The sequence below is a fragment of the Bos grunniens genome, chromosome 11 (genome assembly GCF_055505025.1).
Source record: "Bos grunniens cultivar Pamir isolate PY7600 chromosome 11, Bosgru_T2T1.0, whole genome shotgun sequence".
In the NCBI taxonomy this organism is placed as follows: Eukaryota; Metazoa; Chordata; class Mammalia; order Artiodactyla; family Bovidae; genus Bos; species Bos grunniens.
Window position 1 is genome coordinate 19822971 of NC_141175.1, and position 14639 is coordinate 19837609.

Here is a 14639-nt window from a genome sequence, read left to right on the forward strand (position 1 = left end):
GCCCAGTCCGTTCTGTGTTGGCAGAACCCGTGTGGTCCTCTCATTCCCCCGGAGCCTGTTTTCAGGGTGGTCCAGGGCAAGCCAGCTCAGAGGAGCCTGGTGACTCTGAATTTTAGAAAAAGTGGCCATTCCCCTTCCTGGTAAGAGTGTTGTCAGTAGGATGAAAAGAGCTCAGCCCAGCCTTCCGTGCGGTGGGACACACTGGTGGGGCCTTAGCAGTGCAGTGGGAGAGACCCTAGTTCACCTGTCCCTCTCCCAGCCCCTGGTCAGGGGTGTACAGGTGCCTCGCCCCCTTTTTTTGGCCGGCTCTGCCATCGCCGTTTATTCCCTGTTGGCCTTAAGTCCAGGCCACCTCCTGCCACAAGCTGGGCTGGTGCTGTGGCCCCCCACCTGGAGGAGGACGAGAGGCCCTGCCAGCCACGAACCCCAGTCCCCTGCGCAGCACCCCAGCCCTCTGACCTGAGACTTCCCTGTCCTCCGATCTCTCTCTCTCTCTCTCTCTCTCTCTCCGTCCGTCCTTGCCAGCGGGAACCTGGACAAACAGACGGGGAAGGGCAGCACGGCCCTGCACTACTGCTGCCTGACCGACAGTGCAGAGTGCCTGAAGCTGCTGCTACGGGGCAAGGCCTCCATTGGCATCGGTGAGCCTCAGCCCCGCCTCCTCACTGACCCCTCCGGCCACTGGGCTCCGGGCAGAGCTGGGAAGCCAGCGCCACCCAGCAAGACAGGGCCCACTCTGCCAGGCTGCTGCAGTCCAGTACTTATCAGCAGTTTTCCTCTGCTGTCTCGTGGACTTGCCCCCATGTTGCAGGCGTTTTCTGGGCTCTGAGAGGCAGAGGGTGGCCTGCAGCTGTTAACTGGTGGCCAGGTGACCCTGGACAAGGTTCAGGCATCTTGCCCTCCTTTTCCTGACTCTACCTTAGATCAGACTTGGTCCCTCACTGGCCCTGGGTGGGCACGTTTACTGCTGGGAGTCACTGCCCACTGCCCCTCTGTTCACTGGCATGAAACCTCCTCCATGAGGGACCATGTCTGCTTGGCTTCCATTGCTTCCTCCTCCCAGGGCCCTGACCTGCAGCTGGCCGGGCACGGCCTAACCCCCAGGACATCTGGCTGTGATGTGTCCTGGGGAGGAGCTTTGAAGAATTATCAAACTATCCAGACAAGACTGGAAAAAAGGCTCATGCCTGCTTGAGAGCTGAGTTTTTTATTTTTTAATTAATATCCAACCTCATTGACTGAGGCTTGTTTAGAAGAAACTACACAATTCCAAATTTACAGACTACTTATTAATAAAAGGAGGTGTAAAGTCTTTCAGCCAGGTGCCCGGAACTAGATTAGCAGTGCTTTTGGTTTGACAATTACCATGAACTGCTTTACGCAGTGAATTATGCCTTGGATATTTAGTTTTACATTAGTTGGCTTAACTTTAGTGCTTTTACTTTCATGATTAGTTCAAATCTTGTCTTTTAAAATGTTACTGACTGCATACTGCTTAGGTCTGTATGATTTCAGAACAGATGAGCCCTGATGGGGGCTAAGTTGCCGGAATTCATTAGTCAGTTTCATTTGGGCTGCTTGACTGGGTCTCTATTTAATAGCCTCCGGGTATCAGACCTTTGCTTGATTTGGCCACAACATGTCCTTTCATCCCACCGTCCCTTAGCTAACGAGTCAGGAGAGACACCACTGGACATCGCCAAGCGACTCAGGCACGAGCGCTGTGAGGAGCTGGTGAGTCTCCCCCGGTGGGGTTGGGGTTGCTCCTTGGGGAGGGTCCGCAGGAGGGTCCTGAGCAGATCCCAGTGTCCTAGAGGGGACAGCTCGGAGCAAGTGTCCTGGGGCACCTTTAGAGAGGAGGGGACCACCTGCCTAGAGGTGACACTTTTGGAACATGAGTCAGTATTTTCTGGTTGGACGTGTTGGAGGCTCTGGCTTTGGGGGTGAGTGGAGCTGAGGCCCCCTGGGTTTGCAGGGAGCTCCACTGCTGTGGCTTGGGAAGGTCGCACCAGCTCTCCCCACTGTTGCCTTGTTTGTAGAGTCATCTACACCAGTCTGCAGGGTCGTGGTGTATTTGAACTCTGTGAAGCTGTGGGCACATACTAAGTGCTCAGTAAACAGAGCCATTAACAGTCACTGCTGTAGAAAATGAGGAACGTTATTATCCTGAGCTCTTGGTGTCCATTAGCTCATTTAATCTTGATAACCCTTAGGACACTGATTAGTAGGCACCTACTGTTTCCCCTTAGGATACTAATTAGTGGGCGCCTACTGTTACCCCTTAGGACACTGATTAGTAGGTACCTAATCTTACTCCATTTTACAGATGAGGAGACAGCTTCAGAGGGTTAAATAACTTGCCTGCAATCACATGGCTACTGTCTGGCTTTGGAGAAAATTTAGACCCTGATGTGCTAAGATACCCATTTATCTGATGCAATAACTTCTCACCTGTGCATCTAGAATGAAACCAGCTGTCCACTTTCCCGGAGAAAGCTGAGAGAGCAGTCATTCACATCATTTTCCGCAGGGCTTAATTCTCTTGCGTTGGTCAGGAAAAGTGGGGTCTACAGTTAGCGGGCTTGTTCCTTCTTGAATTCAGTGCTCCTTGTGTGGTGATGGGTACCCAAGGGCTGGCCATTGCCTTTTAGACTTCAAACACTCCTTGGCTGCATGCTGTGACTTTGTAGCGTACAAAGCACTAAATGGGAATTGTTGGGTTTGAGCTTCCAGGGTATGTGTAGATTCGGGAGGGGCGATTGGCCTGAGATGCAGCAAATTAAATAAGCCAGGCTCATGCTGGGGCACAGCTTCTCTGGGGCACAGGCCCGCTGCCTCTAGATCCACATCTGCTTTACAAGGTTGAGTGTGTGAGCAGCGTCACTGACGGCCCGTTGTCATTCTTAGCTGAACCAGGCCTTGTCTGGAAGGTTTAATTCTCACGTTCATGTGGAATATGAATGGAGACTGCTCCCTGAAGACCTGGATGAGAGCGACGACGACATGGACGAGAAGTTGCAGGTCTGTGCCAGCTTGTAAAACGTGAAGAGTTTTATGATGAGCATCCTTCAGAGCAGTGTGGGTCCTGGCCTATATTTAGGGCAGAAAGCTGTTGTAGGAAAGGAAATAGAGTTTACTTTGTGCTTCTGCTCATCTCAGTAGTTCTTGGGTTTTAACCATCCCACAACTGCCCCTCTCTCACAGCTCCTACAGATGTGACTTTACGGGACATTGTGTTATCATGGCAGCTGCTCACCTTCTGATACGAAGGAGAGATACAAGAGGGCCTCTGATTCTGGTGGATGTTAGAGGAAGCTCTCTCACTGAGAATGACATGATGAAAAGCCATGTTTCCCCCAGGAGTGGTTTTTGTGTTCACCGAGTTGATCTTTAAAACCTTCACTGAAATCAGTGACCCTTAGAGCTCATCTGGTCCAACCCTTTCCTATGTCAGATGGGTCATTCAAGCCTCAAGACTGAGAGGCTGGCTTGGAGCACTTGGAGACTGCCCGGGGGCTCTTACCTCTTCCTCTAGCTGCTCCTCAGGATGCTCTGGCTTGGGGCCACCCCTGGAAGGTAACCACTTGGGGGCACCCCTGGAAGGTAACCACCTTCACACTCGTCTCAGAGTCAGAGTCAGACCCAGGACCACTACTCCAAAACCTGTATGCCTAGAAGCTGTGAAATTAGTGGGAGTGCCATGATGTAATGTTTTAATTCTTACTGATGGACTTTAATGTCCTCACGTGTGTATTTCAGAAATATATGGCATTTCTGAAAGCTGTTGGACTCTTCTGTTTCTTAGAATAAGGAATTTCTGAGTTCGCTGTAAAACAGTGTCAAAGTGAGAGGAGCTGGTTATTTTATATTTAGATTTTCCTTTTAAAAAAGTGAAGGTTTGGGACTTCCCTGGTGGCCCAGTGGTTAAGACTCCACGCTCCCAGTGAGGGGGCACAGGTTTGATCCCTCCTTGGGGAACTAAGATCTTGTATGAGTCAGCCAAAAAATAAATAAATAAAAAATACAATAAAGTAAATATTTTTTTAAAAAAGAGAAGCTTTGAAACATCTGCCCCGGCATGAGTGCCTCTTGGTCAGGCACATATCACGTTTTCAGGTTCCCAGGGTCATGTGGGCAGTGACTGGGCGGGTCCTATGGTCCCAGTGAAAGCCCAGCAGCAGTGCTAACACTCATGCCCCCCACTCCACCGCGCACCCCCCGCCCCAACGCCCCAGAGCAGAGAGCGGCGGGCATAGTTCACACAGCTGTGCTCCCTGTTGGAATTTAAACTCTGTAGGAAGAACCACTGGCCATTGAGCTCTATGCACTGGAGCTGAGTGTGAGCCTTTGGTTGGCCAGAGCCTTGACCAGGCAGGTGGTCGTGTGAGGGCAGGTGGGTGTGACAGCCGATACTCATACCTGCTAAATTCTAGGCTCTGGGCCGGTAGTTAAATTTGTACCCGTTTAACAGATGAAAAATAGGATCAGCAAGGCTAGTTTGCTCAAGATCACAGCTGTTAAAACAAAGCTGACATTTGAGATAGGAGTTTGATTGAATTTACCCAAGTCCCTGTGTTGCATGCACATGACCATCAGGTGGAGCAAGGGTCAGCAAACCCGTAAAGGGCGGATGACAGATGTTCTAAGCTTGTGGGCCTGAAATACGAGCCTGTGTTCCAGCTCCTCTCCTCCAGGGTGGTAGGAGAGCAGCCATGGGCAGCGTGTAAACCGCAGGCATGGCTGCTTTCTGCTCACGTTTTACTTATTAAAACAGGTGGTGGTCCCACAAGTCATAATTTGCTGACCCTGAGCTAGAGGACTCTTTAGAGTCCTAGTACTATGGGAGGAAGACATTGATCTCCCCTGAATTAGCTGTGTGTCTGTTGGGGATCGGTCACAGCTGTGGGTGCTGTCTGAGAAGGGTGCTCGTGGAGGGGACGTGCCGTGAAAACAGAGCTAAACTCAGCCAACTCTGGCTGGTACAGATAAAGCAGCTTATATTATAAGTTCTTCCCAGAATGAAGAATTGCAAGTTCTTATAAAGCACAGCTCTTTTGGTGGGTGTGTCCATTAAGAGACACTCTAAGAGTGAGGTTTAGGTCTCGCTGCTGTCCTGTAACGGCAGAAATGCGCTGTGCCCAGGTGGTTGAGTGGCGTGCCTGGGCTTGTCACCAGCACATCCGTAGCCATGACTCGGAGGTCAGTGCATCTGTGTCTCACACACCTCTGCCCACCACCCCCGCAGCCCAGCCCTAGTCGGCGAGAAGACCGGCCTGTCAGCTTCTACCAGCTGGGCCCCAGCCAGCTGCCATCCAGCGCTGCAGCTCTGGCGAGAGACGCCGGCAGCCTAGCCAAGGACAAGCAGAGGGGCTTCGTGCCCAGCCTCCTGCAGAACGAGACATACGGTGCCATCCTGAGTGGCAGCCCGCCGCCCACCCAGCCTGCGGCCCCCGGCTCGTCCAGCGCCCCTCCACTCCCACCACGGAACGTCGCCAAAGGTACGTACCAAGCTGTTGGTCACCCTGGGTGCGGGAGCGCTGTGGTTGGGGTCACGCTTTGGGGACTCTCTACTTGCTTTGTCCCCAGCTAGCTTGCCTGTGGGCCAGCGTCAGGACATGTTTTTCTTTTGGGTCTCTTGTTTTGCACATAACGTTCTTTGCTTCCAAAATGAGCTCCATCATTCTTAGGATGGTGGGAGTGTGTCTTGGCTTCGTTCTTGTTCCGGGCAGGGAGGTGGCTCGTATGACTCAGGGAACACGGGGACTGCACTGGGCAGGCCTGGATGGCCGGGTGAGCCCGGTTGCTGTCCCTGGGTGTTTCCCACAGACCTGCTTCCTGGTGCTTTTCTCTTTGCTGTCCACCCCTCCCTTTGCCTCCATTCTTCCCCTTTCTATCTCTCTCCTGCCTGTACACGGCCAGCTTATGACGTCTGATTATTTCTTCTCTCTGTGATTCCCCATGAAGTGAAAGATAGAAAGATGCTAATTTGGGAAGCAGTGCTCAGCCTAGCTGTAAAAATACAGAATAGTCCCCGAGGGTCCTGCTGGCACTTCAGGTGCGGCAGCTTTGCTGTCCTGGCCTCAGTCGCTCTTTCACAGCATATTGAGTTTGACACCACAGATGCTATTTCTGTTTTTATAAAAATGGAAACTGAAATGAAATGAAACCTTGCGCCTGCCCGCAAAGGTTAAGTAATTTACCCAGCACTGGAGGCCCACTGGCCATTTTGCTCCTTGAAGGTTCAGCAGGTAGCCAGGCTGGCTCTATGCTGGGGCTCCAGGAGGCTTCCTGGGGGCAGGGGGCAGGAGCCTGCCCTGGGTGTGATGTCCAAGCCCCACGGCTGCTCTAGGCTGATGGCAGCCCCAGAAGTAAGTCCCAGATTGTGTTTTGCAGGAGCTACTCTTGGAGAAGGGCACGTAGCCGAGTGGCAGTGATGCTGGGAGGCCTGAAGGCTGTGCTCACAGTGTGGGATGGCTGTTGCCCCCCCAACCCCATCCCCCCACCCTGGCTGTGGTGCAGTCCTTTCCACACGGCTCTGCCCCGGTGCTCAGGGAGGCCCAGAGGTCACGGGCAACCCTGGGCAGACATCAGAAACCAGCCTGCCCCCTTCCGCAGAGCCTGTTCCTCCTCCTAGGCCTGCAGGGAGCCCGGGTGTGAGGAAGGAAGTCACGTCCCGCAGCTGGAAGGGGCCCTGGCATGTGAGGCCGCTGTGTTCAGGGGGTCTCATGGGGGCGGCTTGTCGCCTCCCCCTCCCTCCTCCCAAGTCCCAGGCATGTGTGTTGTCTTGTGAGGCTGGAGCTAAATGGTTAGGTCGTCCCCACCTCGTGAGCGGCTTTTCCTGACTGTGTGTGTCTTGGGCGGAGAGGTTCTCTTTTGCTCTGTTGGGTCACAGAACAGCGGGAGAAAGCTGTTCACCTGTTTTTCTTGGCTTCCTTCAAGTCTTAGGATGAGAAGGGTTTGGAGGATTCCCCATGTCTTCCTTTGATGATGGAGATCGCCCTTCACCCGCTCCAGCCCCCTAAAGCCTATCTTTGTTTTCCGTGTGTGCTACCCTTGACCCACGTGGAGTATCCACCCAACAAATGGAAGGTCGGCGCTGTCCCCGTCAGCAGACGTGGCAAGACTCCCCCTACCCCAGGTCTGCCCTATGTGGCCGTGGCCTGTTTTCATCTCCAGGCCCAGCCGGCCATGGGGCCACACGCAGCCTCAGGCATGGTCACGCCTGTGCCCTGGGCAGACACTGCTCCGTGAGGAGGAGCGGGCAGGGTCCAGCCAGAAACACATCCACCCTTCACCAGCTATGTGTGACTTGGCCCTCCTCTCACGTGCTCTGTCTGAGGACAGGTGCCCCCTCGGGTGAGGTGCTGACCCCACAAGAGGATGTAAATGGGTAGAGACGAGCAGATGTCCCATCCCCGAGCGCAGAGCTCAGGAGGGTCACTGTGGTTATCATTTCCCTTTTCAAACTGTACTTCCATTAGAGAAATCGGTAAGATGGAGACCAACTGGGAATTTTCCCAGGAGCATCGTTGGTTTAGTGTGTATTAGTATCTGTCTTCCAGGTGCCAGAAAGAATTTTTTTTTTTTTAAACAAATGAGTATCCTATTTGTGGTCTTACCGCTGTTCTGTCCACAGAAGGGTCATGTTTCCCGTCGTACAGGGAGAGGATCAATAATGCCGTGTTCTGTTTCTGTTTTTGTTCTGTGCTCCTGCGTGCGTGTGCATGCCTGCGTGTGCATGGGCGTGCGTGTGCGTGCGTGTGCAGCTCAGCCAGCCTCCTCCGCTAACGCCCCGTGGAAGACAAACTCTGTAAGCGTGGACAGTATAAGCCGGCAGCGATCTTCGTCAGATCCGCCCGCTGTCCATCCACCGCTGCCCCCTCTCCGCGTGACATCTACCAGTACGTTTTTTTTCTCCTTTTTCCTTTCTTGCCATCGGGCTTCGTACTACACGGATGGCTGGTGGGGAGGAGGGGGGTGGTCCTCTTGGCCGCCATGTGGGGAGCAAGCCCCGGCCTGCACACTGCTGGGGGCTCCTCCGTGGCTGCCTCCCTGCGGCCCCCCTTCTCCCCAGCGGCTGGCTGCTGTCTGTCCCACTTCCCACGTGGGCCACCCCCGCCCCTCCTCCGTCTCCAAGCACTCCAGCAGCGTTTCTTTCTCTCTACGGTGGTGCTGGGGCTTCCTCTGGCTGCTCCATGCTTGGGGTACTGGGGTGTGTTCCTGTGGATTAGAATCTGCTCTGTGTTTCCCTTCAGTGTCACGTGTGCACCGGGGGGAGGGGCGGGGGGCTGCAAAGCAGAATTGGGGGGTGGCGACTGGACCAGGAGGCGAGGCCTGGAAGCTGTAGGAGGAGGGGCTCCGGCCTCTCCGAGTGTGGGTCTGCTCCGAGAGTGCCGAGGGTTTCCCTGGGTTTCCATAGCTGGAGTTAAGGTGGGAGAAGCCACCCTGGCTGCAGTCGGTGCCCTCCGGGTGCTGGAGGCCGAGCGGGCACCTGCCTTGGTGAGGGGCTTCCAGAGGTTGGGGTGGGGCAGGGGCACCCAGGTCCAGGGGTGGCAGCGAGGGGGTTGGTGGTGAGAGGCTCCCAGCAGGTCTCCGAAGCCCACTCTTCTGCCTCATGGTCCTGCGTCCCCAGGGCTGTAGATAGGCATGCGAGAGTCTGCCTTTTGACTTTGCTTTTAAAGCTTATGAAAAAAGGAAAGAAAGCCTGAACTGACCCCTCCCTGCTCAGCCAGCACTCCCCGCCTCCGCCGTCCGGGGCTGAGGCTCCTGAGGTGTCCACGTCCAGGCCCAGGGGCAGGTCGCTGCCTCTGCGCGGACTGCGGGACGTGGGTGCTGGCCGTTGAGAGGGGCGCTGATGTTTGTCAGCAAACGGGAAGGAGGCTCAAGGTCCAGCCCCTTGTCTTACCAGCCCCATGCCCTCGCTGAAAGCCTTGGCTCCCTCATTCTCTGTTAAACGTAGAGAATATAACTTGCTGCCCTGTCCCGTTACAGACAGGAAGCCTTCACGGAGTTGGCTCTTCACAGACTGACCCCAGACTGACCGGTGATACGGGTGGGCCCCAGGGCAGGACCCAGGCCAGGCCTCCTACGGCTGCTTCCCCAGGTTCCCTGGAGGATGGAGATGAAAGGTGGCTTTCCCAGGGGGTGGTTCTAGCTGAGAAAACATCTCCAGGCCCATGGAATCATTTTAATCCTCCCTTGAGACCTGGAAGGACTCTCCGCCAATACTGCTGTCTGAAAGTCTTCGGTGGAAGTGGGTGTTTTTCCCATGAAATAGTGGAAGGAGAAAAGGAAGCCTTTGTTGGAGGAGCCTCGGGTGGGGAGCCTAGGAATATGATGCCTGGAGGCTGACCCTCTGCGTGTGTGTCTCTTTCTTTTTCCTCTCTGCAGACCCCCTGGCTCCCACGCCGCCCCCTCCAGTGGCCAAAACGCCCAGTGTGATCGAAGCCTTGAGCCAACAGAGCAAGCCGGCCCAGTCCGGACTCCCGCCCAGCAAAGCCCCGCCGCCCTTGCCGCCCCAGCCGCCCAGCCGCCTCCCCCAGAAGAGGCCTGCTCCCGGGTAACTGCTGCTCGTCTGCGTCCCCCTCGGGCCAGCCAGGTCACCATCCATGCTTCCTGCCTTCAGGGGGCTTCCCAGTGCACCTGCCCCACAACTTCACCTGCTGGGGTTTCTTTGAATGTTTTAAATCGTCCACGTTTCAAATCCTGCTGTGACCCCTGAGGTCAAGTGTTGCATGACTAATTCATTATGTTTCAGGGGTCTTCAAAATAATTTACCAAGAATATTTAAACTGCAAACATTTCATACCAATGTGTGTCTTATATCCACATGATGAATTTAGATTTCTGTCGAATACAGACACTGGGACTGGGGGAGTTAAAGTCCTCAAGACATAGGGCCTCTAGGTCTTACTTGTTCACTCATAGGATTATCTTGAATACATGGACTCTTTGCAGTGCAGGGCATATATTTTCAACAAACTAGGACATTTTCCCACATAAATATAATACAGCCAGCCAGATCAGGAAATTAACGTGGTTGTTATTGTTTAGTCGCTAAGTTGTGTCCGACTCTTTGCGACCCCATGGACTGTAGCCTGCTAGGCTTCTCTGTCCATGGGATTCTCCAGGCAAGAATACTGGAGTGGGTAGCCATTTGCTTCTCAAGTGGATCTTCCTGACCCAAGGATCGAGCCCATGTCTCCTGCATTGGCAGGCAGATTCTTTATCACTGAGCCACCTGGGAAGCTCTTAACCTGGGAAGCTTCCACCTGGGAAGCTCTTAACCTTCCAAAATTCAGACTCCAGGTTTGCCATTTGTCTAAATAAATGTCCTTTACCACATTTATTTTAGTAAAGTTCATGGGATCCAGTTCATGGCTTTCAGTCTGGATCTTTATGGTAGAGAAGTGGTTCCTTTTAGTGGAATGATACTTAGACGCCAAAATCTGGGTGCTCGGTGTCTTCATTGCCATTGGAGTGTCAGTGCTCCCAGGCAGGCCTTGTGAGTGATCAGAACTAGGGATACACATGTGTATCTTCATACATGTACATGGATGCTTGTATACATGTATAAACACATTTATTTCTGTTTCTTGTCTATATGGATGGAAATCCATGAGTTCACACACTCTCCAATTTCTCTGGTTCTGAGTAACAAACCACACAAAAATGTATTGACTTAAGACACAACTGTCTTATGCTCACGAGTTTGGGTCAGCACAGGGGGAGTGGCTTGTGTTTGCTTGACAACATCTGGGCCTTTAGCCAAAAAGACTCGAGGGCTGGGGGTTGTTCAACAGAGATTCATCAGGAGAGGCCTCCCCAGTCCACACATATGGTTGGTGCTGGCTGTCAGCTGGGACTCCAGCTGGGGCTCTCGGCTGGAATACTTAGCATGTCCTGGCCCATCTCACATCAGGGTGACTGGGCCCAAGAGCAAGTCCTGGAAACCAGCAGGACATCACATCTGCCTTCTGCTACTGCTCGGCACAGGCAGAGCCTGGACTCGGTCAGAGGAAGGTGGGGCACTGCAGTGGCCATGCAGTCCATTCTCGATGTTTTAAATGCTCCACAGGGTTCATTCTATATAGCTTTTTATTCCTTTCTGCATTTGTCACTCCCCTTTCTAATGGTAAAAAAGTCCGGCTCCCATGTTTACTTAACCCTTAGGAAACACATCTCCCATCTCCGCCTTCTCCTCTGTGCAGAAGCCTCCTCTCCCTGCTGGAATCTGGGACCCTCCTGGGTTTCCAGCTCCCCTGACAGGCCAGCCCCTGCCCCCAGCCAGGTGGATGCCTTCCTGTTCCCTCAGGCAAACCCCCCTCCGGGCCCCATCCATGGACACCTTGGGCTTTGACTCCCTGGGGTGAGGTGGTCTGTTTTCATCCCTGCTCCCAAGTAGGTGATGGAGCCTCTCAACATAGAAACTACATCCTGCATCTGAGAAATCTTCATTGATTGTTTTTTTTTTAATGACTTAGCATCTGTATTTTTCTGTTCTAAGTTATAGTCTAATTCTTACTATTTGGATATCAGATCCCCTTGGCCTTTCCTCTATGTGTATCACCTTTTCTCTTTATTAGAGTAAGCTGATTGCTCTAACAGCCGACCCCTGGACCATCTCAGTGGTTTAACATAAGGAATTCACTTCTTGCTCCCATGAGGTTGAGTGTCCCCATTCTTGCTTGTACAGCAAACCCAAGGGGGTGAGTCAGAGACTCAGACCCCTTCTACTTCTGACTCCACCATCTTTATCCCCTGGGCCGAGGGTTAATTCAAGATTGCCGGGAGAAATATCAATAACCTCAGATACGCAGATGACACCACACTTATGGCAGAAAGTGAAGAACTAAAGAGCCTCTTGATGAAAGTGAAAGAGGAGAGTGAAAAAGTTGGCTTAAAACTCAACATTCAGAAAACTAAGATCATGGCATCTGGTCCCATCACTTCATGGCAAATAGATGGGGAAGCAATGGAAACAGTAGGAGACTTTATTTTGGGGGGCTCCAAAATCACTGCAGATGGTGACTTCAGCCTTGAAATTAAAAGATGCTTGTTCCTTGAAAGAAAAACTATGACCAACCTAGACAGCATATTAAAAAGCTGAGACATTACTTTGCCAACAAAGGTCCATCTAGTCAAAGCTGTGGTTTTTCCAGTAGTCATGTATGGATATGAGAGTTGGACTATAAAGAAAGCTGAGCGCTGAAGAATTGCTGCTTTTGAACTGTGGCATTGGAAGAGTCCCTTGGACTGCAAGGAAATCCAACCAGTCCATCCTAAAGGAAATCAGTCCTGAATATTCATTGGAAAGACTGATGCTGAAGCTGAAGCTCCAATACTTTGGGCACCTGATGTGAAGAACCAACTCATTTGAAAAGACCCTGATGCTGGAAAAGATTGAAGGCAAAAGGAGAAGGGGACAACAGAGGATGAGATGGTTGGATGGCATCACCGACGTGATGGTCATGAGTTTGAGCAAGCTCCATGAGTTGGTGATGGACAGGGAAGCCTGGCGTGCTGCAGTCCACGGGGTCACAAAGAGTCAGACATGGCTGAGCAACTGAACTGACTGAGGGTTAATTCTGCAGGAGGAGAAACAGGGAGGGCTGGCAAACCCCTGGGGCCGGAGTGATGCTCTCACTCAGGCCAGTCCCGTGGCCCCACCTAGAGGCAGGGGCTGGAAGTGCAGCTGCACTGCAGAGGGGCCAGTTCCCAGCCCCCTTCTGGTTCTCCATTCCGACCTTGTTTTCCTGCTTGCTTGCTTTTTGCAGTCAGCTTTCTGGGAGATTTTCTCAGCTTTTTGCCATCATATAATGTTCATGTTAATAGTATCCTAGTGGTTTCACAGACTCATTTTCTCTCATCTCTTCCACAATTCTTTCTGTTCTGACTTCTGTTATGTCATGGATGTTTCCCATAAGTGTGGTCTTCCCTGTCGCTAAGTTGCCCCTTCATATGCAGCATTAGAAGCTGGCAGACTGCACCCTGATGCACGGAGCTGCTGGCATGGGTCTTGCCGTAGAGCAGTCTCCCTGGGAGGCCCTGGTATTGGACACTGCGGGTTCCTTAGAGAACAGACTTCTAGTCTATTGCCCGAATGGAGCATGTTCTCTGGGAATTGAATGTAGAAGTAAAGATAAGCTTTCACTTGGCCCCTCGGTCCTGAGGGGAGCCGAGCCATGGTCAGTCTTGGGGGGTTACACCAGGGGTCACAGTACAGAGGACGACACGGGCCAGAGGGGCCCGGACAGTCCTGGCAGAGCCCCCAGGGCCTGCGGATTGATCCAGCCCCACCTGACACAGGAGGAGAACTGGGCCACGTGGGACAGGAACATGGGAGGCAGAGCTGATTCCGTGCCCAGCTTCCTGCCCAGACCTGGGGTGTTGGCTGCAGGCTCATGCAGGACAGGAGAGTCCCAGGAGGAGCCTAGTTTTGTAATCAGGAACGCTTGGGGTCTGGTGCTGTCCTCTGGGTCTCTCATTCTTTCTTTTTCCAAGAGCAAAAATTAACTTGGATTGGCAGTTGATAAAATTAGCTTGCCCGTTTTCAGTTTGAACACAGGTCCCGTAGAACAGGGAGTGAGGTAGGGCAGTCACATGCCTTTCGGGCTTCCTGTACCAGTGACTCTTGGCTGCCCAAGGGGTGCTTATGGTCAAAAACCTGCCTGCCGAGGCAGGAGATGTAAGCAACGCGGGTTTGACCGCTGGGTCAGGAGGTTCCCCTGGAGAAGGGCATGGCAACCCACTCCACTATTCTGGCCTGGAGAATCCCACGGACAGAGGAGTCTGGTGGGTTACAGTCTGTGGGGTCGCACAGAGTCAGACACGACTGAGCAACTCAGCATGCACGCGTGTGCCAGTGACACTATTTCCCCTTCTTCGTAGGCCTGACAAGTCCAGCCCACTGATTAACAAAGGCCAGCCGAGAGGACCTGGTAATTATTTCACCTGAACTGGTCTGTGAGGGCAGAGTGGGGGATGTGTCCCGTCGTGGTCAGCTGTCTCCTGGCCCAGCTGTCCTGTCCAGGGCAGGGCAGCCACCCTGCCCCCGGCAGAGCCCCTGATGCCCCTGTTCCTGGGGCTGCCTGGTACCATACCCCACATTCCACTCCCCTTCTTTCACTGGGGGTGGGTGAGGGGCCCGGCAGGGGGTGGGGGGCCTGGTCAGTGGAGGAGGTTATAGCATCTGTCCCATGGTGACAGCTGCAGGCCAGCACTCTACAAAGGCCACAGGGGAGTCACAGTTTCTTCGGCCTTCAGGGGACTTTCTGTCAATTACAAAAACCTCAGGAAACCTGCCTTGTGAACCTGACACAATGGCCTTTACGTTGTTTCTGTCTCGTGGTGATGGCTGAGGGGGCGTATTGTGAAGTTTTCATTTTGGCCCTAAAGCAGTGGACCTCTCTGGAACAGAAGCTCTGGGTCCTCTGTCCAATGCCGTGGTCATGCAGCCCCCAGCGCCCATGCCCAGGAAGTCCCAGACGGTGAGTGGATGAGCCCCTTCTTTTCTGCCTCTCTGCTCTGGCAAGGAGTGTGCGGGTTATCCTCCAAGGGCTCAGATCTAAGCCAGACGCAGCCCGGAGCTCACAGCTGAGGGGCTGGCTCTAGGATTGACCCCTGTCTGCACACCAGGC

The 14639-nt window shown here is 53.2% G+C and overlaps 1 protein-coding gene across 4 annotated transcripts in view; it reads left to right on the forward strand.

The window, feature by feature from the left end:
• The window catches only part of ASAP2 (ArfGAP with SH3 domain, ankyrin repeat and PH domain 2), a 162115-nt gene that overhangs the window by 143400 nt on the left and 4076 nt on the right, over positions 1-14639 (forward strand). For 2 of the 4 annotated variants that reach the window (XM_086325531.1, XM_086325533.1), the window contains 8 exons: positions 526-641; positions 1667-1734; positions 2908-3021; positions 5246-5498; positions 7767-7901; positions 9391-9559; positions 13891-13940; positions 14398-14489. In XM_086325531.1, coding sequence (XP_086181657.1) covers positions 526-641; positions 1667-1734; positions 2908-3021; positions 5246-5498; positions 7767-7901; positions 9391-9559; positions 13891-13940; positions 14398-14489 — 997 coding nt within the window. The remainder of the gene's footprint in view (positions 1-525; positions 642-1666; positions 1735-2907; positions 3022-5245; positions 5499-7766; positions 7902-9390; positions 9560-13890; positions 13941-14397; positions 14490-14639) is intronic. The other 2 variants (XM_086325532.1, XM_086325534.1) reach the window with 1 other exon arrangement.